The 26794-nt window shown below is 39.4% G+C and overlaps 1 protein-coding gene across 6 annotated transcripts in view; it reads left to right on the forward strand.

Annotated features, from left to right (window-relative positions):
• Nucleotides 1-26794, forward strand: part of ATXN2 (ataxin 2) — a 114258-nt gene that overhangs the window by 11881 nt on the left and 75583 nt on the right. For all 6 annotated transcript variants that reach the window (XM_044244264.1, XM_044244265.1, XM_044244269.1 and 3 more), the window contains exons 2-5: nucleotides 23535-23568; nucleotides 24699-24758; nucleotides 25281-25352; nucleotides 26113-26263. In XM_044244264.1, coding sequence (XP_044100199.1) covers nucleotides 23535-23568; nucleotides 24699-24758; nucleotides 25281-25352; nucleotides 26113-26263 — 317 coding nt within the window. The remainder of the gene's footprint in view (nucleotides 1-23534; nucleotides 23569-24698; nucleotides 24759-25280; nucleotides 25353-26112; nucleotides 26264-26794) is intronic.

Raw genomic sequence — 26794 nt, forward strand, 5'->3', positions numbered from 1 at the left:
TAAAATGCTTTATTTATTAGAGAGTGATTAAGAGAATGAGTGGGAGGAGGGGTAGAAGGAGAAAGCAGACTCCTGCTTGAGCAGGAAGGACTTGATCCCAGGACCCTGGGATTTTGACTTGAGCTTCTGCCTTCAGCTCATGTCAGCCACCCCGGGGCCCTGTGCAGAGGATTCTGAGATTTCTTTTGACCTTAGGGAAGAAATGTGGATAGAAGTGGTGAGGGGAGTCTTTATATCATGGGCACCAGACATTATCTGTTGCCTGGAGCCTAGCAGGCTTCCCAGTTGGTCTCTTCATGTCCAGATACTTCTTCCATACTCCATAGCCATAAGAATCTTCCCCAAACATCTTTCACTTACCCACTTACTACTGAGAAACTTTCAGCGGCTCTCATTACTAGCTGAATCAAATCCAGATTCTTTGGCCCGCCAAGTCCCTCTGCAGACTGCACACTGTATTTATTCTCCAGCATAAATCAAATTATGCCACTGTAGTCCTCTCATCCTCTTCAGCATAGGTCTTTGATGGCTTAGCCCGGATCCTCTCTCGTTGTGTCTTACCATATATACCTTGGAAAATGTGGTTTCTCCTGTGCTGCTAAAGCTTTTGGCAGGTATCATTCCCGTGGTATTGAATGCATAGTGCCTTATATTTAAGTGTAGTAGCTTCTACCCTTACAAACTCTCTTTTGAATGAAATCAGATGGTAGCATAGCTACTGCCCAGAACAAAAGTGGGTTAAGTCTACCAACAGATGGGTGGTATTTTTTTGGGGGGGGGAGGTTATTTATGACTGTGGTCATTTTATAGTCAGCCATCCCTGATGTTTATACTTAACCATTCTTAAAGCTGTCATGTTCAACAAGTGCAGCAGCAGTATTGACGGTGCCAGTCAGAATAAAACATTTAATTATGGTAGAAATGAGATATTGGGGCACCTGGGCTGGCTCAGTCAACAGAGCATGTGACTCTTGATGTCAGTGTGGTTCAAGCCCTGCATTGGGTGTAGAGATTACTTAAATAAGTAAACTTACGGTAATGAGAGATGTTTAAAAAATTAGTAGGAAATGATGGCTGGGGACAGGATGAATTATTCTGAAGGACAGAGAATGAAAAGTACCATGGTTTAGTCAGTAATGATCAGCCAAAAATAAAGATAATTAATGGATGAAATGGGAAAACTTGGAAGTTTGCAGCTAACCATGCTGATTTGGGAGAAGGCTAAAGTAAAGTGCTGCTGAAACTTGTGTCAGGACTTGCAGATAGTGCTCCAGGTTCATGGTCATTGAGTACATGGTCTCAGGTGGCTCCCATGACACTAAGAAGGTTTCTTAAAAAAGGTTGGGGTGCCTGGGTGGCTCAGTGGGTTAAGCCGCTGCCTTTGGCTCTGGTCGTGATCTCAGGGGGCTGGGGTCAAGCCCCACATAGGGCTCTCTGCTCAGCAGGGAGCCTGCTTACAGCCTCCCCCGCCCCACCTGCCTCTGCCTACTTGTGATCTCTTTCTCTCTCTGTGTCAAATAAATAAATAAATAATCTTTGGGGAAAAAAAAAAAAAGAAAATATTGTCTTCTGGGAAAAGATGCCCAATAGAAGTTCATATATTGGGTCTGTAAGCTTCAAAACCTCCTCCTGTCCAACCAAACATGTGGATGATACACAAGAGATTTTTTTTTTTTTTAAAGATTTTATCTATTTGACAGGCAGAGAGAGAGAGGAGGAAGCAGGCTCTGCATGGAGCAGAGAGCCCGACGTGGGGCTCGATCCCAGGACACCGGGATCATGACCCGAGCTGAAGGCAGTGGCTTTAACCCACTGAGCCACCCAGGTGCCCCTACACAAGAGATTTTAAAAAATGTGTTGCTCAGTATACTATGGTTTAGCTCAGGTCGGTAGACAGTTATTCCCTTATTGTGGTAGGTTGCATTTTAATTAGCTATATTAAAACATGATCTACATGAAGTTCACCCTTTTTAGTGTATAGCTCTTGAATTTTCACAAACAGAGCCATGGAGCCACCACCACAATTAGAATGTCACTTCAAAGTTTTCTTGTGCCTCTTACCGATCAGTTCCCATTGTCTAATCCTGGCAATTATGGTCCTTTTCCTGTTGTCATAGTTTTGTCTTTTCTGGAATGTCATTTAAATGGAATCATACAGTATATGGCCTTTGTGATTAGCTTCTCTCATGTAGAATAATGTAGAATTTGTGTCACTGCGTGTAATAGTAGTTTCTTCCCCACAGTTTGTTCATCAAGTATTGGACAGTCGTTAGCAGTTTTGGCTATTATGAATGAAGCCGCTGTAAGTATTTGTGTATAGGTTTTGTGTGGTCATTACAATTTCATTTCTCTTGCGTAAGTACATAGAAATGGGATTGCTGAGTTGTATGACAAGTGTTTAGTTGTTTTTTTTTTTTTTTAAAGATTTTATTTATTTATTTGTCAGAGAGAGCGAGCGAGAGCGAGCACAGGCAGACAGAGTGGCAGGCAGAGTCAGAGGGAGAAGCAGGTTCCCTGCGGAGCAAGGAGCCCGATGTGGGACTCGATCCCAGGACGCTGGGATCATGACCTGAGCTGAAGGCAGCTGCTTAACCAACTGAGCCACCCAGGCGTCCCGACAAGTGTTTAGTTTTAAAAGTAATTGCCAAACTGTTAAAGTCCTGTCCTATTTTGTATTCCCCTCAGCAGTGTATGAGATTTTTTAATTGCTCTAATTCCTTGGGAACACTTGGGATGTTAATCTTTAATTTCAGCCAGTCTAGTGGTATTTCATTGTGGTTTGAATTTACATTTCTTTATTGCCTAATGATATTGAACTTCCTTTCACATGCTTGTTTGCCATTTATATATCATCTTTGGTGAAAAGGAACTATTTGGGCTCTAACTTGTTTGGAAGTGAAAGAGCTTCTGAATTTGTATTGCCTTCTAGGTTTAGAGCATCTTTATTTTTTTTTTTTTAAGATTTTATTTAATTTTTTGACAGAGAGATCACAAGTAGGCAGAGAGGCAGGCAGAGAGAGAGAGGGAAGCAGGCTCCCTGCTGAGCAGAGAGCTCCACATGGGGCTCAATTCCATGACCTGAGCTGAAGGCAGAGGCTTAACCCACTGAGCCACCCAGGCGCCCCTAGGTTTAGAGCATCTTGAGGACAGGGACAAGTGCGTCGTACAACTTAGCATACTCAATAAGTGGTAAATTCCTTATTGAGTGTATGAGCCTGGGTTTCATTGTTAAGCAGATGAATTTACTCTGTCAAGGAATAGCTGTCATCTCAAAAAGGAACATGCTATTTATTTTATAGGCATACCTTAGTTAAAACTATTCTTTAAAATTTCTCGTTTTCTAGACCCTGGGGATACTGTAGTAATCAATCCAGATGAGGTCCCTTCCTTCCTGGAGCTTACCTTCTAACGGGGGGAGACAAGGCAGAAAGTTCTAACTGCCTCCTCATGATATGTTTGAGTTGCTAATGCTTGCCTCTTGGAAGGAAGTCTCTTAGATAAGGGAAAGAAAATATGCTGCTTTCATCAGAATATAGGCCCTCTTATGAGTAGTCTAGTATTTTTTTAATAGCTAATATTTTTTAATTTAAATTTTATTTTTTTAAAGGTTTCATTTATTTATTTGAGTGAGTGCAAGGGCAGGAGTTGGGTGAGGGGCAGAGGGAGAGAAACAGACTCCCTGAGCGCACCCAGCCCCTCAGGCGCCCCTAATATATATATATTCTTTTAATTAAGTAAGCTCTGTGTCCACTGTGGGGCTTGAACTCAAAACCCTGAGATCAAGAGTCCAGGCTCTGTGGACTGAGCCAGCCAGGGGCCCTGAGTAGTCTAGTGTGTTGCTAATGTTTTACTCCTAATGCTTTAGGGGCAGCCACTGGCTAATCACAGAAATCAGTAGGTTTGAGGATCCTTGTGGTCTAAGCTTGTGAAGGCTGAGTAAGGTTATAATTGAAAGGGAGGGGGGGAAATTACTGAGTGGAACCCACCCTGAGCTTTTTCTGCTTGGGCATATACACTTAATGTAAATATATACATGTACACATACATATATTTTTTTCTTAATTGGTTATCACACAATGCTATTAGATAACCTGTTGCACTGTCCCATTTTACCTGTGAGGAAGGTGAGGCCCAGAGAAGCTAAGTGCCTGTTTAAATTTACTCTGCTAGAAAGTGGCAAAACTGGAATGACTTAATATTGTTGTCTTAGGATCTCTGAAAAGGTCTGCAGGTGAGGTGAGAAGAAAACTGGTGATGGATTTTTTTTGTTTGTTTTAATATATTTATTTATTTATTTGACAGAGACAGACACAGAGGGGGAGCACAAACAGTGGAATGGGAGAGGGAGAAGCAGGCTTCGCAGGGAGCCTGATGATCCCAGGACCCTGACTTGAGCGGAAGGCAGACTCTTAAAGACTGAGCCACCCAGGCACCCTGGATTTTTTTTTTTTTTTTTTTTTAAGATTTTATTTACTTAACAGAGAGTGAGCACAAGCAGGGGGAGTAGCAGGGAGAGAGAGAAGCAGGCCCTCTGCTGATCAGGGATCCCCACGTGGAGCTCCATACCAGGACCCTTGGGATCATGACCTGAGGTGAAGTCAGATGCCTAACAGCCACCCAGAAGGCCCTGGTTATGGATTTAAGGGAAATTACAATTAGCTTCTTATTTTAATTGAATTTGCTTCACCTGGTGAAGAAATGTACTTCAGAGGCTCCTTAGGATGAACAATGGAGAAGAAAGTGATGAATTTGCATTTGTGATGGATACAGAATTTAGTTGTTTATAGTATGCAAATGTTATAGGAAGTCTGCATATTTTTAACCCAGTCTGAAAGGTTAGAGAATAAGAACCCCTGTTGACAAAAACTTTTTTCCTATATAAAACGTTAGGAAAAAGCTAGCATTTCTGAGTTGAGTGGTAGTAGTACTAGTAGCAGCCATTTTTCTGAAAAAGTTTAGGTATCTGTGATGTGAAAACAGTTTATGGAGAACTTTGTTTATATAATGATAGTTATCATTTATTTTGGACCTGTTAGGTTTCAGGAACCGTGCCAGGTACATTACTTCTTTTTTTTTTTTTTTTAAAGATTTTTTTTATTTATTTGACAGAGAGAGATCACAAGTAGGCAGAGAGGCAGGCAGAGGGAGAGAAAGGAGGAAGCAAGCTCCCCGCTGAGCAGAGAGCCCGATGCGGGACTTGATCCCAGGACCCTGAGATCATGACCTGAGCTGAAGGCAGCGGCTTAACCCACTGAGCCACCCAGGCGCCCCCTTTTTTTTTTTTTTAAGATTGTATTTATTTATTTGAAAGAGAGAATGAGAGAGAGAGAGCATCAGAAGAGGGAGGGTCAGAGGGAGAAGCAGACTCCCTGCCAAGCAGGGAGCCCAATGCAGGGCTTGATCCCAGAACTCCAGGATCATGACCTGAGTCAAAGGCAGTCACTTAACCAACTGAGCCACCCAGGGGCCTGTCTATATCCTTTACTCCTTAGAACAGATCAGCCTGTCAGGTTGGTAGTGCCATATCCATTTTACAGATGAGAAAGTGGTAGTTCAGGGAAATTAAGGAACTTGCCCAAGGTCGAAGAGCTAGGAAGAGATGAAGCTGAGAGTCTAAGCCTGTGATACTTAAGCACTTTTGCATTTATTTATTTTAATAGGAAAACCAAATTTAATTTTGTAGGTACAGAAGTCCCACAAAAATATGAGACTCAGAGGCAGTCAGGCACTGGAAATTCACATGCCATCCTGAGCTGAGGAAAGAGATGGGGCTGGGGCTTCAAAGGGAAGGAGGGCAATTTGCAGGAAGATGAAAAGAGCAGATGTTTCCTAGGCAGATGTTGGCCCTGCCATGTGGGTAAGTCTTTCAGATTAAAAAAAACACCTCTGGTAATAACTCTCTTTCTGGACCAGGCTCCCCATCTAAATTTCTTTTAGGCAATTTCTTTTAGCCATCATCAGTCAGTTTTTCTTGAGTCTACTGAGACTTGATTGAGACTTGATTGCCTTCAGGTTAAAATAATTTACATGCCAAAGTGGCATATTCTGTTCCCTTCAGTCTCATCTTTGAAACTTTCCACAGTCTGTGGGACGCCTGGGTGGCTCAGTTGGTTGGACGACTGCCTTCGGCTCAGGGCATGATCCTGGAGTCCCGGGATCGAGTCCCGCATCGGGCTCCATGGGGAGTCTGCTTCGCTCTCTGACCTTCTCCTCGCTCATGCTCTCTCTCACTGTCTCTCTCTCAAATAAATAAAAAAAAAAAAAAGAAATTAAAAAAAAAAAAAAAAAGAAACTTTCCACAGTTTGTAAGTTGAGTTGGTAAATTGCCCTATCTCACTGGTCTAGTCTCTTAGTCCAGAGAATAGGCCAGTTCAGTTAAACACTTGTGTCTCAATTTAGGAGGCAGAAATGCAGGTCGGCTTCCAAAGTTAGGTCTGTGGTGCAAGCAATTAGATATTTAATAAGAAGCATTTCTGTGGAAACAAAAGGAAAACAACAGTTAATGCCTGGAGAAGATTATACTCCTAGTTTCTGAGTTCTGAAGGCAGCCAGTCGAGAAGATTTTTAGATATCTGACTCCAAACCTCTTCAGAAGAAGTGAGAAAGGACAGCAGCAACCTGACAGATTTTTCTAGTTGGCAGTTAGAATGTCTCTGGTGACCCTTCTGTGGCGCAGAGGCATTAAGATTGTCCGTACATGAGCTATTGTGGTGATTTCTTTGAAGTTTATATCAAGTTGTCCAGCTCTAGCTTGTTTGCCTGGCTTCTGCGGTGTTCTCAGCTGCAGCTGCCCTGGAGGAAGCTGTATCCAGCCAGCGAAGTTCCCTTTGCAGGTCACCAAACTGTCAGGGGGTGCGGGGTGGGGGAGGAAGAAATTTTCCTTCTTTCTTTCTAGGTTCTTTGGTTGCTCTGATATGCTGTGGTCATTTTCTCAGGGTCAGGCATCCTTGGTGAACTCTTGGCTCCATGAACGTGGGGATGGGTGGTTTTGTCCGCCATTGTACCTCCTGCCACCAGCACTGTTCTGCGTCAGTATTCTCACTCCTTCCCCAAACCCACAATTGGAGGTAGCAAGTTGCAAACTACCGTAGTAATTTGCGGAGCTGTCTTTACTTTTTCTTTCTTTCTTTCTTTCTTTCTTTTTTTTTTTTAAGATTAATTAATTTGACAGAGATCACAAGTAGGCAGAGAGATAGGCAGAGAGAGAGGGGAAAGCAGGCTCCCTGCTGAGCAGAGAGGCCAATGAGGGGCTCCATCCCAGGACCCTGAGATCATGACCTGAGGTAGAGGCTTTAACCCATTGAGCCACCCAGGCGCCCCTGTTTTTTCTTTTTCTCTACCGCATTCCAAAACTTTGTAATGAGCTACTTGGTCAGCTCCTGCGCTGAGGCATGTGGACCGAGGAAACAATTTGTGGAGAGAAGGCCTCGGGCTTTCTTGGTGGCCACTCACTCCCACCGCACCCAGCCCTGCCACCAGGGCACGCGAGGGAAAGTGGAGGCGCCCGGCCCTCCCCGCAGAGGCCTCGAGCTTGCTTTCGCTTTTAATAACTGTTCCGCTGCTTCTAGTATAGCTCTCCGATGGAACTGATAAAAATCCATGGAAACAATTCAGTCATTATTGTTAGCCATAAAATGGCTTCAGTTATCCATGCCTTAGTCCTGGCAGTTATGTTTATTTATAAAGGAATCTGGATCTAAAAGTTCATGACTTTTATTTTAAAATCTGTAAACAGTATTATAAATGGTGGTTAGTTTTCTATACCTGCCTATTTTGTCAGATTGTCAGTTGTAACCCATAATTAATTTGAACTAAGTATTGTATATATCATGGGTTGAGAAGGCGTTTGTGGTTTGAACTAAGAACCCAAACACTAATTTTCTATAGGAAAATTAGTGTAGAACCCACTTCTCCACTCGCCCTGTCTTAGTCAAGTTAGAGGCTGCATAGCCCTGGGGCTAGGATACACTAAATAAGACTTAGCACACATTAGTCTTCCAGAGAGAAAGGATTAATAGTTGAGGAAATGATTGCTGACTTCAGGGAAATTACTGCTGCAGTTATGTGTAGGGGTCAGACCATCATTTTAGGTGATCATACATTTTTTTTTTCTTTTATTCTTCATTATTGCAACACATTAATTTTGTCCACCAGATTAACCTAGCCTACCTTTTGCTCTTAGACTTAAACTCTTCTTTTGTTCAGAAATCACCCTGTTCCCAAGCCCAAGGTCCTCTTCACCTTTCCATGATCTAACCTAGGGATTGGCAGGCTTTTTTAGTGATGAGCCAGATGACTTGGGTTTTGCATGCCACATACAGTCTTTTTGTGTATAAAACCCTGGGACATAAACAGAGCATTTGCTGACCCTTTATAAAACCCCATTTTATGTTTTTGGTCCTGTTTTTCATCAGCTCTTCAAAACATGACCCATTTAAATCACTATAGTCTCCTTTCTCATCACCTCTGCAGGTACCAGGCTCAGCCTTCATTCCCTTCTTGCTCTTCCCTCATTTTTCTGTGTTTCCATGTCCTTATATTTATCCTCATCCTCATCCTTAGATCCCTTAGATCTAGCCTAAGTCTTCCATTGAAACAAATTCTCATTTTTCTTTTTATTAACTCCTGTAGAACTTAGCTTGTCCCATATGTTAGTGTTTGAGAACATTTCCATATTTCTCTATAGTAGTTTGCTATGAAATACAAGAATAAAGATTGACATTTTCCCTCAAACTATTTTATGGAGAATGCCTAAAATTACTTTTCTTTTCACAGATCAGTGTTCCTTCTATTTGGCATCCTATTCCCTTCCCACAAATCTGAATTTTAAAATTGGAAGCTTGCGTTTCAGATCATCATGACTCATCTTCTTTATTTTACACAGGAACAGGCACTTTAAATGACTTGTCCAAAGTCATACAACAATTCGTTTAGCACCCTAGCTCCTTTCTTTGTAACGTAAGGCCGGCTATTTCATTTGTGCTTGGGTTTCTTCGTCTGTGAAATGGGGATGATGAGTATGAAATGAATTATGCATGTAAAGTGTTTAAATCAGTGCCCGGTATGTAGTAAGTAACTTTTAGCTGTTAATAAGCATTTTTGGAAATGGGTAGAAACTACGTGAGCAAGTTAAGGCTGGAAAGTGCTTATTGGTAGGTTTTGGGTAGTACTGGATGAGTGTATGCAGTTTAGCATTTTGTTGAGCTTATATGTATACTGTTCATTAATTCAGTAAAAGTTTTTTTTGGGGCGCCTGGGTGGCTCAGTGGGTTAAGCCTCTGCCTTCAGCTCAGGTCATGATCTCAGGGTCCTGGGATCGAGGCCCGCATTGGGCTCTCTGCTCAGCAGGGAGCCTGCTTCCTCCTCTCTCTCTCTCTGCCTGCTTGTGATCTCTGTCTGTCAAATAAATAAATAAAATCTTAAAAAAAAAAAAAAGTTTTTTTTTTTTCTTTTAAAGATTTATTTATTTATTTGACACTGAGGGAGAGAGAGAGGTAGCAACAGAGGGAACACAAGCAGGGGGGTAGAGAGAGGAGCAGGGAGCCCGATGCGATGCGGAGCTCCATCCCAGGACCCTGGGATCATACTTGAGCCAAAGGCAGATGCTTAAGGACTGAGCCACCCGGGCACCCCTTTTTGGTAAAAGTTTGAAGATGTGTCTGGGAGAATGATTCTTGAATCACTGTAATGTATGCCTGAAACTAACTCTGTATGTTAACTAACTGGAATCACATTAAAACCTTAAAAGATGAATGAAACATCTCTGCTTCCAGGTTTCTCAGTGTAGTAGGGAAGGCAGGCATTCAGATAGTGTAAGCTGGTAGCACTGAGGAGGGAGGGAGTGACTGCTGTGGGTGGGTGGTTAGGGAAAAAAACCTTGAAGAAAGCAGGAGGGTTGAGATGGATCTTGAGGAATGATGAGCACTTTTCAGTGAGGCCGTGGAAGAGAAGAGAAAGTTCCTGGCAAGGAAGTTTCTGCTAAAGCAGAAGATGCTGTCAACATGGCATGTGTAGAAAGATGTGGTTCACAGTGTGGCAGAAGAAATGTAAGGGAGGCACTTACTGAAAGCGGGAGGGCCAGATTTGGAAGTGCCTATAGTTAGAGAAGGAATGAAGTGAGTTTGGAAATAAATACCAATGAGAATTTTTTTAATAGAAAATTTCAACATATGTAAAAGTAGAAGAGTTTAATGAGCCCTGTTTAGCTACCACTCAGCTTTAGCAGTGATGGCTCATTTTTTTTTCACCTGTACTCCTCTTGTTGTCTTTTGAAGGGGATTAAAGTTGTTTTGAGTCCCCAGGAAAGATTAATAACCAATGGGTAGAACCATTGGGACAGAGACTTGAGTTTACCATATGGAAGCACATCTGGTCAGAGGGGATGATGACTGCTTTGGAAGGGCGATAGGGCCTTGTGTGGAGGAAGTAAGCTCAGGGAGAGGACTGAAACTGTACTGTCCAGTATGGTGGCTGTTATCCGCATATGGCTGTTTAAATTTACAGTTAAGTTAATTAAAATTAAAATTGAGTCCTCAGTCACACTAGCCATATTTCAATTCCTTACCCATTGTGTGTGCCCCTGGGCTACGGTAATATTGGGCAGTACAGGTATAGAACTTTTCTTTTTTTTAAAAGATTTTATATATTTATGAAAGAGGTAGCGAGAGAGGTAACACAAGCACAGGGTAGCTGGAGAGGGATAAGCACTAAGCAGGGAGCCCGAATGGAGCTCAATCCCAGGACACTGGGATTGTGATCTGAGCCAAAGGCAGACGCTTAACGACCGAGCCACCCAGACACACACACCCCTTTTGTAATCATTATAGAAAGTTCTGTTGGACGGCACTGAACGTGAGCCCTGAAACTCCTTTTTATCTGAGTCTTGTGGAACTTTTGGTGTGTCGAGGTTGTATCTAATTGTGTATGGCTTCATGTTATGGTCAAGCCCCTTATCCCTTCCTCTAAGTAAAACTTCATTTGAAGAGATAACTTCTTTTTAAAGATTTTATTTATTTGAGAGAGAGAGAGAGAACAGGCACGTGAGCAGTGGAGGGAGAGGAGGAAGCAGGGAGCCCAATGTGGGGCTTGATGTGGGGCTTGATCCAAGGACCCTGGGATCATGACCTGAGCTGAAGATAGACACTTAACCTGCTGAGCCACCCAGGTGCCCTAAAGAGATATATTTTTACAGCTTTAGTTTGTTCTGTAATATGAGGAAAGTAATTGTATTAAGCCAACAATTACTAAGCATTCATTTAACGTACCAGGCGTTATTCTTAAGCCAGGCTGTCCATATGAATATCATTTAATTTTTTATAACCTTATGTGCAGATACTGGTTTTTGTTTTAGTTCTTTTTCAGAAGGTACTGTATTTATCACCATTTTACAGATCGTAGATTGAGACACAAACAGCTGAAGTTACGAGGTTAAGGTCACAGAGCTAGAAGTGATAGTAGGGTCAGATTTAATCCCAGCTGTTTGCAGAGAAGTTGAATTAGTTCTTATGGGGATGGTAGTTTTTTTTGAAATGTTGATTCTAGATGATTATGTAACTGGATTAATCTGACAGTTGTTTTGTGTGAATTTAGAGTTGCCACTCCACATTAGTTTGTTAAAAAGAAAAAAAAAACCTAGTTTTACTCATCTTTTCAGTGAGGAAATAGTTGTTCAGTAAGTACTAGTTACAGAATTTCCCTTTCTAATAAAAAACTGAAATGGGAGGAACAAAATGACTCACCTAAAGTGAGTTAACTGTAAGAGCTGGGAATTAGATTTCTAGGTTTTAGTTGTCCTTTGTCTTGACAACTGTAGTTACTCTGTACTATAAAAAGAAATTGAACTAGTTGATACTTGTCATAATTCACATAAACTGTTCTGTATACTTAATTAATAATTTAGAGTACTTACTGTGTGCCAGGCTCTGTTTAGCTGTGGGCACATAGTGGTGAAGGAGACAGAAGTATTTGCCTCCATGGAGTTTATATTCTGGGAGTGGGAGGTAGACAGAGAAATTAAATAGATGAGCACATAATAGAATTTCAGATATTAAGTTCTGTGATGCACTAAAGATTAGTTACTAATATGTACTAAAATGGTGTTATACTGTTGGGGGAGCTACTTTTGATAATATGGTCAGGGCAGGCCTTTCTGAGGAGGGGACATTTAAATTGAGATCTAAATAACAAGCAGGTGGCCATATGAAAACCTGAGGAGAAAAACATTATTACAACTTCTACTGGAAAGGGGTTGGAGGTATGTAGTATTCTTTCTAAGTGTGTCAGAGAATATTAGTTACATCCAGACAACAGTGTCTGGTTCTAGAAATCTGGGTCAGTGAAGTATTTTGATTGCATTTACTCAGGCCTGTTGAAATAGTTGTAGAAACTAGCAAATGACATGCATAGCTACACTGTTGAAAGATGGTAATGAAGGAGCAGAATGGTAAAAAGTGAAGAAATAAAAAGTTCCATAATTATATTGTGGATGGCAGTTCCAGTGGAGATTGCATATTTCCCGGACCCCCAGAATTTTGAAATGATAAGGGAAGGAATTTTATTCTTAGCTAGATTTTTAAATGTGTTTCAGTTACCAGGAGTGTTCTTGGGGGGCATTTGGCTGGCTCAGACAGAGCATGCAACTCTTGATCTCAGGGTCATGTGTTCGAGCCCTCTGTTGAGCATGGAGCCTACTTTAAAAAAAAAAAAAGGAGTGCTCTTGGGTTGTTTGTATGTTTTTATTTATTCAAGTGGTGAAGGAAACAGATAAAATATGCATATGAAAAGACACATTCTAAACTTTCTGTCCTAGACATAACCTCTGAAGTGTAAGTTGCCTGAAGACAAGGCTGTATTCATCTTGCTGTTTCAATAAATATTTGTCAAATATAAAGTTAAAAAACTAGTTTTTGAGTGTTTCCTGTGTGCCAGACTTTATTTTACACCTTTAATGAAGTTTAATTGACATAAAATAAGCTTATAACTCTGGTCCAAATGAGAGTGTGTATGTGTACACATATGTTTATGTATGTACATTTTGAGTATTATTTGATCCTCAACAACCCTTTCACTTTTTTTTTTTTTAAGATTTTATTTATTTATTTGACAGAGAGAAATCACAAGTAGACTGAGAGGCAGGCAGAGAGAGAGAGGGAAGCAGGCTCCCTGCTGAGCAGAGAGCCCGACGTGGGACTCGATGCCAGGACCCTGAGATCATGACCTGAGCCGAAGGCAGCGGCTTAACCCACTGAGCCACCCAGGCGCCCCTCCCTTTGACTTTTTTTTTTTTTAAGATTTATTTGAGAGAGAGAGAGTACATGTGAATGGGGGGAAGGGGTAGAGGGAAAGAGAGAAATTTGTTTTTTTTTTAAAGGATTTTATTTATTTGACAGAGAACAAGTGTCAGCAGGGGGACAGACAGAGGGGGAGAGAGAAGCAGGCTCCCTACCAAGCATGGAACCTGATGCAGGGCTTCATCCTCTCACCCTGAGATACGACCTGAGCCGATACCAAGAGTCGGATGCTCAACCAGCCGAGCTACCCAGGCACCCCCAACCTTATGACTTTTCTTATTAGCGTTTTACAGATAAGAAGATTGGGGACCAGAGTGGTTAAATAACCATTCTGGGGTTCCTCCTGTAAGTGGCTGGCCTAGGATTTGAAACTGACCTGTCTAAAAGGCAGTAGAGTAGAACTTTGGCTGTTGATATGGTTGCCCTCTGTTTTTTTTTTTTTTTCCCTCTGTTTTTAAGGAGTGCACTCTGGAGTCCTGTGCTTTTGGTTTCCTGTGTTAGGGGATATCTGAGATCTCTTCCATAACTTATTCATAGTCCTTCATATTTCTGGTTTTTTTTTTTCATGTTTTTGGTTTTGGAGTTTTTTGGCTATTGTTTTATTGATGTCTTTTGCAGCAAAAAAATTTATTTATTTATTTATTTATTTATTTCAATAAGTAAGCTCTATGCCCAGTGTGGGGCTTGAACTCTTGAGATCAAGAGTTGCATGCTCTACTGACTGAGCCAGCCAAGCACCCCACATTTCTGATTTTGATCGAGTTCCATATAAAATATATATCCATGGTTTGTGCTTTTAGAGTCTTATCTAAGAATCCATTGCTAAGGGCACCTGGGTGGCTCAGTTGGTTACTCACTGCCTCCAGCTCAGGTCATAATCCCAGGGTCTTGCGAGCCCCACGTCAGGCCAGGGAAGCTTCTTCCCCTATCTCTGCTCAGGTGCGTATTTAGGCTGTCCCCTTCAAATAAATACATTTAAAAAAAAAAACCAACCAAACAAAAAGAATCCATTTCCAAATCCAAGGTCTTGAAGATTTAACCCTATTTTTTTTTTTCTCCTAAGAGTTTTTATAGTCTTTACATTTAGGTATTTGATCTATTTTGAATTTTTATATGTGGTATGAGGTAGAGGTCCAACTACTTTCTTTTGCATATGGATATGTAATTATGCCAGCGCTGTTTGTTGAAAAGACTATTATTTCCCCAATAAGTTGTTTTGGCTCTTCCTAAAAGTCATTGACCATAACTATAAGAATTTGTGTGGGGGGGTGCTTGGGTGGCTCACTTATAAAGTGTCTGCCTTCGACTCAGGTCATGATCCCAGGGTCCTGGGATCAAGCCCCATAACCGGCTCCCTGCTTGGCGGGAAGCCTGCTTCTCCCTGTCCTACTACCCTTACTTGTGTTCCTCTCTCACTGTCTCTATCAAATAAATAAAATATTTAAAAAAAAAATTTTTTTTTTTTTTGGACTTTGAATGCTGTTTCATAGCTCTTTTATTTGTCCTTATGTCGACATCATATTATCTTGGTTAATGTAGTTCCCATATTATTTTAAAGCAATATTTCAATAGATATCGCTCTAAGAGAATGAAAGTTTTAAAAACAACACATGTATGGGCACATGGGTGGCTCAGTCCTTAAGTGGCTGCCTTTGCCTCAGGTCATAATGCCCAGGTTCTGGGATCAAGCCCCATGTTGGGCTCCCTGCTCAGATGAGATGCCTCTCCCTCTCCCACTCCCCCTGCCTGTGCTCCCTCTCTTGCTATGTCTGTCTCTGTCAAATAAATAAATAAAATCTTTAAAAATAGAACAACACATGTAGTGACACCTGGCTGGCTTAGTCAGTAGAGCCTGTGACTCTTGACCTCAGGGTCATGAGTTCAAGCCCCTTGAACATTGAGGGTAGAGATTACTTAAAAGAAAATAAAAACATCACATGTAAAAAATTAAAATTCTCAAGTATTATTTAATGTCTAGTCAGTTCAAATTTTCCCAATTGTGTGTCTCTTAAAAGGTAAATTAGCTTTACTACTGAAGTATAATTATATAATTATATACAGTAAAATTCACTAAATTTACATTTGCAATATAATCAGTTTTTAAAAAGATTTTTTTATTCATTTGAGAGAGAGCGCAAGCAGGGGGAGAGGCAGAGAGAGAGGGAGAAGCAGACTCCCCACTGAGCTGGGAGCCCCACATGATGCTCCAACCCAGGATCCTGGGATCATGACCCAAGCCAAGGGCAGACACTTTACCATCTGAGCTACCAGGTATCCCAGTATAATGAGTGTTTATCAGATTAATTTTGTTACAAAATTCAACCTTTTTTTAGGTATATGTGTTAGGAGTTTCTTTTTTCTTTGGATCTGCCTTTAGTTTGGGGAGTGGCAGGGTTTTGAGGTATAGTTTATATGCAGTAAACTCATCCTATTCAGTGTAAAGTTCTTTGAGTTTTAACAAATGTGTATAGTCATGCAATCACTATCACAATTGAGATAGCACCATTGGGCGCCTGGGTGGCTCAGTGGGTTGAGCCTCTGCCTTCACCTTGGGTCATGATCTCAGGGTCCTGGGATTGACCCGAGTCAGGCTCTCTGCTTGGTGGGGAGCCTGCTTCCTCCTCTCCCTGCCTGCCTCTCTGCCTACTTGTGATCTCTCTCTTTGTCAAATAAATAGATAAAATCTTAAACAAACAAACAAACAAAAAACACCCTTTAAAGTTCCCACTGTACGTTTATAATAAATATCCTTTCTTCTCCCTTAGCCAAGGGTAGTCATTGATCTGATTCTGTATCTATAGATTTGCCTTTCCAGAATGTCATATAAATGGGATCATTTGTGTCTAGTTTCTTTCCTTTAGCACAGTGCTTTTGAAATTCATCCAAGTTGTGTGTAGCATGTATCAGTAATTTGTAACTTTATTACTGAGCAGTATTCCTCTATTAAGGATGTACTATCACAGTATGTTTATTTATTCATCAGGTAATAGACATTTGAACTGTTTCCAGCATTTGGCTATGTGAATAAACCACCTCTGAACATTCACATTCATTTGGTCTTGAATAATTACCTGGGAGTGGGATTGCTAGGTTGTATTAGTATGTTTAACTTTATTTTTTTAAGTATTTTTATTTATTTATTTTTTTAAAAGATCACTTATTTATTTGACAGAGAGGGACAGACAGCAAAAGAGGGAACACAAACAGGGGGAGTGGTAGGGGAGGCAGGCTGCCGGCCACGCAGGGAGCCCGATGCAATGCAGGGTCATCTCAGGACCCTGAGATCATGACCTGAGCTGAGGGCAGATGCTTAATGACTGAGTCACCCAGCCCCTAAAGTAGTTTTATTTGTTTGTTTGTTTGTTTATTGAAGATTTAATTATTTATTTGACAGAGATCACAAGTAGGCAGAGAGGCTGGCAGAGAGAAAGGGGGAAGCAGGCTCCCTGCTGAGCAGAGAGCCCGATGGGGGGCTCAGTCCCAGGACCCTGAGACCATGACCTGAGCCAAAGGTAGAGGCTTAACCTGCTGAGCCACCCGGGCGCCCCATTTTTATTTATTTTTGAGAGAGTGAGAAAACGAACTGGCGGGGAGGGGAAGAGAGAGAAGCAGACTCCCCAGTGAGCAGGGAGCCTAGTGCAGTCCTGTCTATCCCAGGACCCTTGGATGGTGACCTGGGCCAAGGGCAGATGCTTCACCAACTGAGCCACCCAGGCATCCTAGTATGTTTAACTCTATAAGAAAATGTCAGACTCTTTTCCAGGAAAAGAAATCTGCATTTCCTTTCCCAGCAGTGGTGTGTGAGAGTTTCAGTTGGTTTGCATCCTTCCTCGCGGTTAGTATTCTCAGGCTTTGATTTTATGAAGTCTTACTTGGTTAAGCGACTGTGGAAGTCTTCTGCCCACTTCTGGGCTATTTATCTTTTCTTACTAAGTTGTAGGAGTTCTTTGTATATTCTTGGTGTAAATCTATTATTAGACATTTTGCAAATATTTCCTTGTTTGGATTGAATTAATTTTCTTAACAGTCTTTCAAAGGACAGAATACTAAAAACTTCGATGAAGTCTCATTTGTTAGTTTTTGCTTTTATGGTTTGCATTTTTTGTCCTGTCTGAAGTCTTCATCTAACCAAAGGTTATAAAGATTTCCCCCCCTATTTTCTTTTAAAAGTTTCATTTAACCCTTTTATGATTAGGTCACTGATCTGTTTTGAGTTAGCTTTGCTAAGCTCTTATTTCTTGTAGTTTTTTTGAAGATTCTCTTAGGATTTTCTGCATAAATGATCATGCTGTCTTTATTACTAAAGACATTTTCCTTTATTCTGTCCAATCATGGTGACTTTTCTTCCTTCCTTCCTTAAGGTTTTATTTTTTTTTTTTTTTTTTTTTTTTTGACAGAAAAAGGGAGAGAGGGAACACAAGCAGGGGGAGTAGGAGAGGGAGAACAGGCTTCTCGCAGAGCAGGGATCATGACCTGAGGCAAAGCAGGGATCATTGCTTAAGGACTGAGCCACACAGGCAACCCTTATTTATTTTCTTGCCTTAATAGGGCCCAGGCTAGAACCTCCAGTTCAGATGTCTCGTCAATTTTTTTTTTTTTTATAATTCTAGTCAAGATTCTTAGGAGATTTGGAGCACCTGGGTGGCTCAGTGGGTTAAAGCCTCTGCCTTCGGCTCAGGTCATGATCCCAGGGTCCTGGGATCGAGCCCTGCTTCGGGCTCCATGCTCAGTGGGGAGCCTGCTTCCTCCTCTCTCCTCTGTCTGCCTCTCTGACTATTTGTGATCTCTTTCAAATAAAATCTTAATTAAAAAAAAAAGATTCTTATGAGATTCACAAGGTGTTATATGTCAAGTCTGTCGTATAATCTACTATTTACTGTTTCATCAGTTTGTGCTACGTGCGTTTGATTCAGAAATCGATACAAAGTCCCTAGCTTCGTGAAACTTGCTTGTATTGACATCAGATGTTAGTAAAATATGTTGATTTTTTTCAAAATTTGGATCATCCTCAGTTCCATTGTGAAGCTTAAAAATAATTAAGAACAAGAGCACTTTGATGACATTTTTTCAATTATATTTGCATTAAACTTCCATGATAAAAGTATTTAATAAGCTATCAGATTTGTTTTAGAAGTAGTGGTGTAAAATAGCAGTAAACTTTTATTTTTTAAATTGCAGTTGTTGACATCGCAGCCACTTTCTCAGTGCAGAGGTCAGCAGATTTTTCTTGAAATGACCCAGAGAGGTAGTATTTTAGGTGTTATAAGCCATATAACTTCTCTGTTGCATATTCTTCTTGGCTTGTCCCTTCCCTCCTCCCTCCCTCCCCATCTTCCTCACTACCTAAAAACATACTTAGCTCAGAATCTCAACAAAAACAGGTTGTGGGCTATATTTTGCTGACTGTTGATTTATGTAATGATTACTTTGAAATCTTTCTCCATCTTTTTCTTTCTTTTTGGCTGGGCTCATTAATTCATTGTTTATTAATTATATGTTATATGTGAGCTATGGTTCTTCTGTGCTGATTTTGGTAGGTGTTACTAAGATGTGTAAGATACTGTCTGCCAGGCTTGGTTTAGGTTTTATTTCATCCAGGAGCTTTTGGCCAAGGACATGAATGCATGTTGAAATCCAGGAGTTTCTTTGTCCACAAAAAGTGCCTTTGGGGCTACCTCCATTTCTGGTACCCCTTCTGATTTTCACAAAAGCACTGGCTGCTGATCACACTCTTTTCTCTAGTGTGGGGTTTGACTCCCTGGAGGAGGCATTATTTTCTGATTTGGTCAGTTGATGGCCCTGAGTAGTCGGCATATGATAGGTCATATTATAGTAACTATAATACAAATCTGGTTATGTCAGATTCCAGTCTGGAGAGTTGAAGAGAGCACTGTGTGTTTGATTTGGAATGGTGTAATCCAAGGAAGGCTTCGTGAAAAGGTGGCATTTGAATTTTAAGGCTGTGTAGAATTGAGTTTTTTTTTGGTTTAATTTTAAGAAATTAAAGATGTCCTGGACAGTAAAGTAGATAGAAGTTAATAAATCACAGTTCTTTTTTGTTTTGTTTTAAGATTTTATTCATTTGAGAGAGAGCAGCAAATGAGAGAGAAAGCACAAATGGGGTGGGGGGTGCAGAGGGAGAGGGAGAAGCAGACTGCCCACGCAGCAGGGAGCCCAAAGTAGGGCTAGATCCCAAGACCCCGGGATCATGACCTGAACTGCAGTCAGACACTGAACTGATTGAGCCATCTAATCATCCCCAGAACCCTGCTTTCGGTTATTTTGGGTATATATTTTGATGTGGTAATTGCTGGATCATACGGTAATTCTGTTCAATTTTTTGAGGAACTGCCATCCTATCTTCCACAGTAGCTATACCATTTTACATTCCCACAGGTAGTACAGAAGGGTTTTGCCAGTTTTTTGCCAACACCTGTGATTTTTTTGTCTTTTTGATAATAGCTACAGTAGTGGGGGTGAAGTGGTAGCTCATTGTGGTTTTGATTTGCATTTTTCCTGGTGACTGGTGATGTTGAGCATTTTTTTTTCACATGCTAATTTTATGACGACTTTGGAGGAGTGCTTTTCAAGTCTTTTGGCCATTTTTGAACTAGGTTGTATGTACTTTTCTTACCAGGTTACAGTTTATGTATTATGGAATGAACCCTTTATCATATCAGATATGTGGAATGAACATATCTTCTCTCATTCTGAAAAGTATTGTCTTTTCACTCTGATAACTCTGACAATCCTTTGCACAAAAGCTTTTAATTTTGATGAAGACCTTTTTACTGTTTTTTTTTTTTTTTATGTTGTCTATTCACTTTGGTGTCATAGTTGAGAAATCATTGCCAAATTCAGAGTCATGAAGACTTGTCCCCTCTGTTTTCTTCAAGAGTTTCATAGTTTTAACTCTTAAGTTTGCATCTTTGACCCATTCTAAGTTAGTTTTTGTGTATGTTATAAGGTGTAAGGGTTCAACATATTTGTTAAACCCTGAGGGCTTATTTCTGGACTCTCTATTCCATTGGATTTCATGTCTGTCCTTATGCCAGTATCACACTATTTTGATCACTGTAGCTTTGTAGTAAGTTTTGAAATTGAGAAGCCACACTTTGCTTTTGATTTACGTGTATCCTTAAATTTATAATTTTCTCTCCCTCTGCACTGTTTTTTTGGTTGTTGTTGTTGTTGTTCTCCTGCTGTTTATTTGTTGAGGAAGCTGTTACTTGTTATGTCATATTTACCACAGTCTTGGTTTAACTGATCATAACCTCTTGGTAGCAGTTAACATATTCTCCCACACCGTGTTTCCTGTAAACTAGTAGATCTTGATTAAATCTGGACTTTGATTGCATCATATCAGAAGGTACCTTTTTTTTTTTTTTTGACTTAAGGAAATTGTAAAATGCAGGCAGAATGATATATTGAACCCTTACACACCTGGCACCTAGTATTAATGGTTAGCAATTCATGCCAGTCTTACTTCAGTATAATCCCTGCTATTTCCTCCCTCTGTGTTATTTTGAAGCAATACAAACTGTTATTTTAAAAATTTCTTTATATTAATTTGGCATCTTGAATGACACCTTAACTTCATACTCAGTAACAATCCTGAATATGATTATTTTGTTAAATATGATCCACCTAATCATAAGTATATTTAGGAGTAGAGTATGATCCTGGCTCCCCCCCCTTTTAAGATTTTATTTGAGAGAGAGAGAGCACCCAAGTAGGGGGAGTGGGAGAGGGAGAAGCAGGCTCCCTGCCTGTGGGGCCTGATCCCAGGATCATGACTTGAGCTGAAGGCAGACACTTAATTGACTTGGCTTCTTTGAAATTCTGTTTTTGTTTCTATAAGAAACATTAAGATGCTTTATTCCAAAATGTTAAAGAAGAAAATGAAAAGTGAAGCATAATCTAAGTGGATCCTAAAAGGGGAAAAAAAAAAAAAAGAATGAATTTGAATTTGTAGCATAAGCTTCAGAAAATGCTACTATGGTATGCTAACATTCCCCTTGGTTATTTGATTTCCTGGTTTGGGCAGTGGAAATCTGTTTCTACACTCTGTACCACTTTATACTGCTGTGGGTCTTCTGTTATTTTCTTTGTTGCATGATTTGTTCTAATTAGTAAACTGGATTGTCAAAACAGTTCTTTGTTACTCAAAGATGTAATTATATAATCAATAAAAAATAGTGTGACTTCTATAGAGGGCCTGTAAATTCTTTTAAATAGCTTTATGGGGATGCCACATGAATTTAAAGGTACTTAATTGGGGGGCGCCTGGGTGGCTTAGTGGGTTAAGCCGCTGCCTTCAGCTCCGGTCATGATCTCAGGATCCTGGGATTGAGTCCCACATCCGGCTCTCTGCTCAGCAGGGAGCCTGCTTCTCTCTCTCTCTCTCTCTCTCTCTCTCTCTCTCTCTGCCTGCCTCTCTGCCTACTTGTGATCTCTCTCTGTCAAATAAATAAATAAAATCTTAAAAAAAAAAAGAAAGGTACTTAATTGGTGGCATTTGTTTAAGTCTTAACCGTCGCATCTCAGCAACCACCAAGATAAGATAACCCACACAGGATTTTTAGCTATTTGGTAGCCTTTGGTTTTAGACTACCGATAATTAGAAAAACCCAATAAATTCAAATGGTGTTGGAAAAAAAAATTTTTTTTTGGTTAGGTTTAATTGTGAAATTAGTTTATTCCTTGTGATGCAATTTCAGAGAGGCGGAATATAACCTAGAAATGAAAAGCCTAGACTTTGGTCACCTGGTTAAAATACCAGTTCCACTGCTCATTAGCCAGATGGTTTTGGTCAAGATAGTTAACTAAGGTCCAGTTTCTTCACCTGTAAAGTTGGGGTGAGAGTTTGACATAGTGCTTGCCATAGTATATGGTTTGTAGTATTATAAATGGTATTATTAGTCCTATTCCATGGACTACAGGAATTTTTCTGTGCTTTGTGTGAGGCAAAGAGTTACAGAATCAGAATATTAGAAATGGAAGGACTTTCAGAGGTGCTTTGGTCTAAGATGTTATTTTCTAGTTGAGAGAGGGTTACTGAGTTGGAAAGCAAACCAGCCCTGTCCTTGGAGTTCTAAGATCAGTGCCATTTTACTGGGAATTGGCACATTCATACTATTAGACTGTTTAGACCTGAATTGTGCTTCTCTTTGAATCTGTGACTTAATTTGAGTATCTTGATTATTTTGTTAAAATAAGATTCTAGGGTTTCCTGGCTGGCTCAGTCAGTTGAGCATCTGCCTTCGGCTCAGGTCATGATTTCAGGGTCATGAGATTGAGCCCTTTGTCTAGCTCCACGCGGAGTGTGGAGCCCACTTAAGATTCTCTCCCTCTGCCCCTCCCTAATCACACTTTCTTTGTCTCTCTTAAAAGAGAAAGAGAGAGAGAGAGATTCTAGCTCTATTATTCCAGTTTTTTAAAATTATTCCTTTATTCTGTTATTTATGAGGAATATAGCATTTTATGTTATTAATGTTTTTATCATTTCATAAGGGGCCTAATCTTTTCCAGTGGAATAAGCCTTAGCTTGTATTATGCTCTATAACTAAATTCACTTGAGTCCACCTTACTGGAAATAACTTGACAGCTGACTGGTATACTGCGTTGTTTCAGAGGTAGGGGATTGGTAGAGAAAGGTACTTGTTACATAGATCCTGACGGAGGTACTTAGAAGTGAAAGTGCTTTGAATGATTTAACTTATTTTCGGATGTTTTTCTGCAGTTGTAAACATGGTGCCTATTTTTAGAGGCAAGAGAAAAACACAGGAGGTGACTTTGATGTCAGTCAATAATATGTCAGTTAAATCAGGAGTGGAATTTACATTTTATTCCTAAGTAGCTTTCTGTAACAGAACAGTAGGTTACTATGGGACTAAAGATTATTATGTTTGGTATTGGTTATTTTTGCAGTAGGCTGTTTTTATTTTTACTTCATTTATTTTATTTTGATCATGTTCACATTCTTCCTCCTTTCTCCCTCCCATGATACACACCTGTTCTGGGTCTCTGAGCCAGTGAAGCCATAGGGAACCATTCTTAGGTAGCCTTTATACTTGATATTAGATGAGCCTTCCCCACAGGTTGCTTGTGCTGTATTTGAATGGAATTATAAGATGATTAAATTTGAAAATATTTTAATTTGAAAATATTTATGAAACTTAAATTTGAAAAAAAATTTTAAGCTTGTTTCTCCTGTTGAACTTAATAAACGTTTTATTTTTTCAGAGGTCGAAACAGCAAAGGACTGACTCAATCCACAGTGAGTAATTTTAATGTCACTTGTTTGGAAGAACTGGTAACTAAAATGTTATTTCTGCACCATAGACGAAAGCCAAGATGAGAAGAAATCTTGGGTTTTATACCTCATACAACTTTTGTACCTCAGTACTGTTTGGTATAAAATTATTAGCTATATGTGTTTTTGGACATGATTCTTCATACAAAATGTAAAATTGTTTGTAAATAGTATTTTTCATGCAAAGTAATAAGTCATTTGTTGTTTTATAAATGGCTAAAGGCAAATCTAAATGATTAATACCCCAAAAGATAAGTGGAACAGGACTGGAGTTTGCAGAGTTCTTTGGGGTTTTGATTTTGAATTAGTGCTGTCTTTTAAGTCCTTTCATTTTTCTCCCTTGGAAAGGGCCTTCTTATTTTAAATTTTAGAACTCTATCAATAAAATTAAACTGGGCATGAAGGGCAGTTCCATGTGATGGAAAAATAAATGAGAAACTGTCATTTATCTTTCAGATTTTGGCATTACTGGACAGATACTCTTATTTCAAATCAGAAGGACGCATGCTTTCGTAGTATGTAGTAAAGAGTGGTGTGACTGATGAGACCTGAGAGCACTAGCGTTGATTCATATGTACTAAGAGAAGATAGTCAAGGGTCTTTGACAAAGGTGCACACTCCTGCACCCCGTTTATTTATGTATATATGCTTAGCCCTGTTTAGTGTACAGGTCTTCGAGTTTTGATGCGTACAGCTATGTAACCACCATCACAGTCAAGATAATGGGACAGTTCTCTCACCTTGAAAAATCACTCATGCCATTTAGTAGTGATCCCTCCTCCCTCTGCTCCCCAGCCTTTGTTCTGTCCTGTTTCTGTGGTTTTGTTTTTCCTCATATATGAAAGTTCACTTTTGCTTTTTTGTATCACATGTAGTCAGAAACATAGTTAGATGGTATGACTGTTTTCACTGTTGAAAATTTAAGCTTTTGTTCTCTAAGGAAACAAAGATCATAGTAAACCCAAGTCTTTCTTTAATGCATGTAAGGCATTACAGACCTAACTAAACATTTTTTAAGAAAATAAATGTTAATTTTAATATATATATAAGGATAAATACTAATTGCTAATAGTGTTTTTTTCTTAATATTCCAGATTTCTTTTGATGGAATCTATGCAAATATGAGGATGGTTCATATACTTACATCAGTTGTTGTAAGTTACCAGATTATTGGGGAGAAGCTGCCTTGGGAGTGTAAAGTAATTTCATGATGCCAAAATGTAGACGAATGATTTTCAAAATAACGTTTCTTAGGTCACATTTAATCGGATTATGTAGGGGAAAAAGCTTAGAACTCCATCCAAACTATTGTGCCACACTATAAAAGCATTCTTCTTAACCCTAGTATGTATAAAATAATAGTAGTAGTTGATTAGTGCATTATTTTGTCACCTAATAAAGCCAGAATCAGAAATACTTAACTTGAGCATTTATCTATCTATTTATTTATTTAAACTTCAGTGTTTAAATTCATACTGCAATCTCTGAGCAGTGCCTCCTGAGGAATTTTGAGAATTCAATGTATTGTTAATATTTTAGAATTTATTGTTCTGTCGGTGAATACCTGATGTGCTGAGTGAAGCCTGGTGAGCTATATAAAAAGTAAAATGAAAACAATTATCCCTCTTGACTGGATAGCACACTGTTTCTTTGATAAATTAATTGTATGTTTTTAGGGATCCAAATGTGAAGTACAAGTGAAAAACGGAGGTATATATGAAGGAGTTTTTAAAACATACAGTCCTAAGGTAATTGTTACTCTTTTCCTTTTTGTTAAATGTAAAAGCCCGTGAATCATCAACTGCTGTATGTTTGTATGCCATCCTGACACTGTGTGTTAGTTCCTGATTTAGCAGTCTGTAGTTGTTTCTGACATTTTCATGTTCTTTAAAGCACTTTTAAAAATTTACACTTTGGGGATGCCTGGGTGGCTCAGTAGGTTAAGCCTCCGCCTTCAGCTCAGGTCATGATCCCAGGATCTTGAGATCAAGTCCCGCATTGGGCTTCTTGTCACCAGGGAGCCTGCTTCTCTCTCTCTGCTTCTGCCTGCCACTCTGCTTGTGTGCTCTCTCTCTCTCTCTCTGAGATAAATAAATAAATAATCTTAAAATTTACACCTTGGTTTTGCTCTTTAGTTTGAAATACTGATTATTTTGTAGACTGGTTCATATAATTAAACTTGCTCTGTGTGCTTATTAAAATATCTTGACCTTTTCAAGCATTGGAGGTTAAAAGACGTATTAAGTGGTTCATTATTTTCTTCATCATCACCATTAATGTACTTAAAATAGACTATGGTAGCAAGGACCAACTTCCAGATAAGAGGATTTTGAATGATGGAATAAATAATTGGTCATATTTTTGAGAAAAACTTACGATTATAAGGTTCTTTTGAGATAGATTATTTTTGTCAAAGACATAAGAAATAGTACCTTGATGTGCTGAAGAATCTCTGTCATATTTTATTTTATAAGTAATTTGAATATTTACTCATGCTTTTCATTTTAGTGTGATTTGGTACTTGATGCTGCACATGAGAAAAGTATGGAATCCAGTTCGGGGCCAAAACGTGAAGAAATAATGGAAAGTATTTTGTTCAAGTGTTCAGACTTTGTTGTGGTACAGTTTAAAGATATGGACTCCAGTTATGCAAGAAGAGGTAAATTTTGATTTCTTAAAAATGCTTCATGGTTTATAAGATTTATTTAAACAAGGACTCTATACATCAATTATACAGACTTTTTTTTAAAGAATTTTTTTTTTTTTAAAGAATAACCTGTTTAAAATTAAAGAGTAATCTATTTAATGACAGATGGGAATTTTAATGCATTTTTGTTGAAAAATACTTAAAACTTTAGAGAAACAGTCCTTGGTACTTTTGGTAGGATAGATATAAGAGTTCTATTAAAGTTTGTAAAGGATTTTCTAGTTTCATGGTCAAGAATGCTATAGATCATATTCAGCTGAAATTTCTTATCCTTTTTGGCTTACAATTCTTTAGTTTATAAATTTTTAGTTTTAAAATGGTTATAAATCATGCTTATTTAGTTTTATTATGCCTTTAGTTCTATAAATGTTTTAGTTTTGTGACCTGGAAATAAAGCACAGGTCTCAGGGGGAAAGCCAAAGAGCTGTAGATGGAAAAACAATTGTCCAATGAAGATGAAAAAGGTAAAGAAGTAGAACATGC

Source organism: Neovison vison, chromosome 3, assembly GCF_020171115.1.
Source record: "Neovison vison isolate M4711 chromosome 3, ASM_NN_V1, whole genome shotgun sequence".
NCBI lineage: Eukaryota > Metazoa > Chordata > Mammalia > Carnivora > Mustelidae > Neogale > Neogale vison.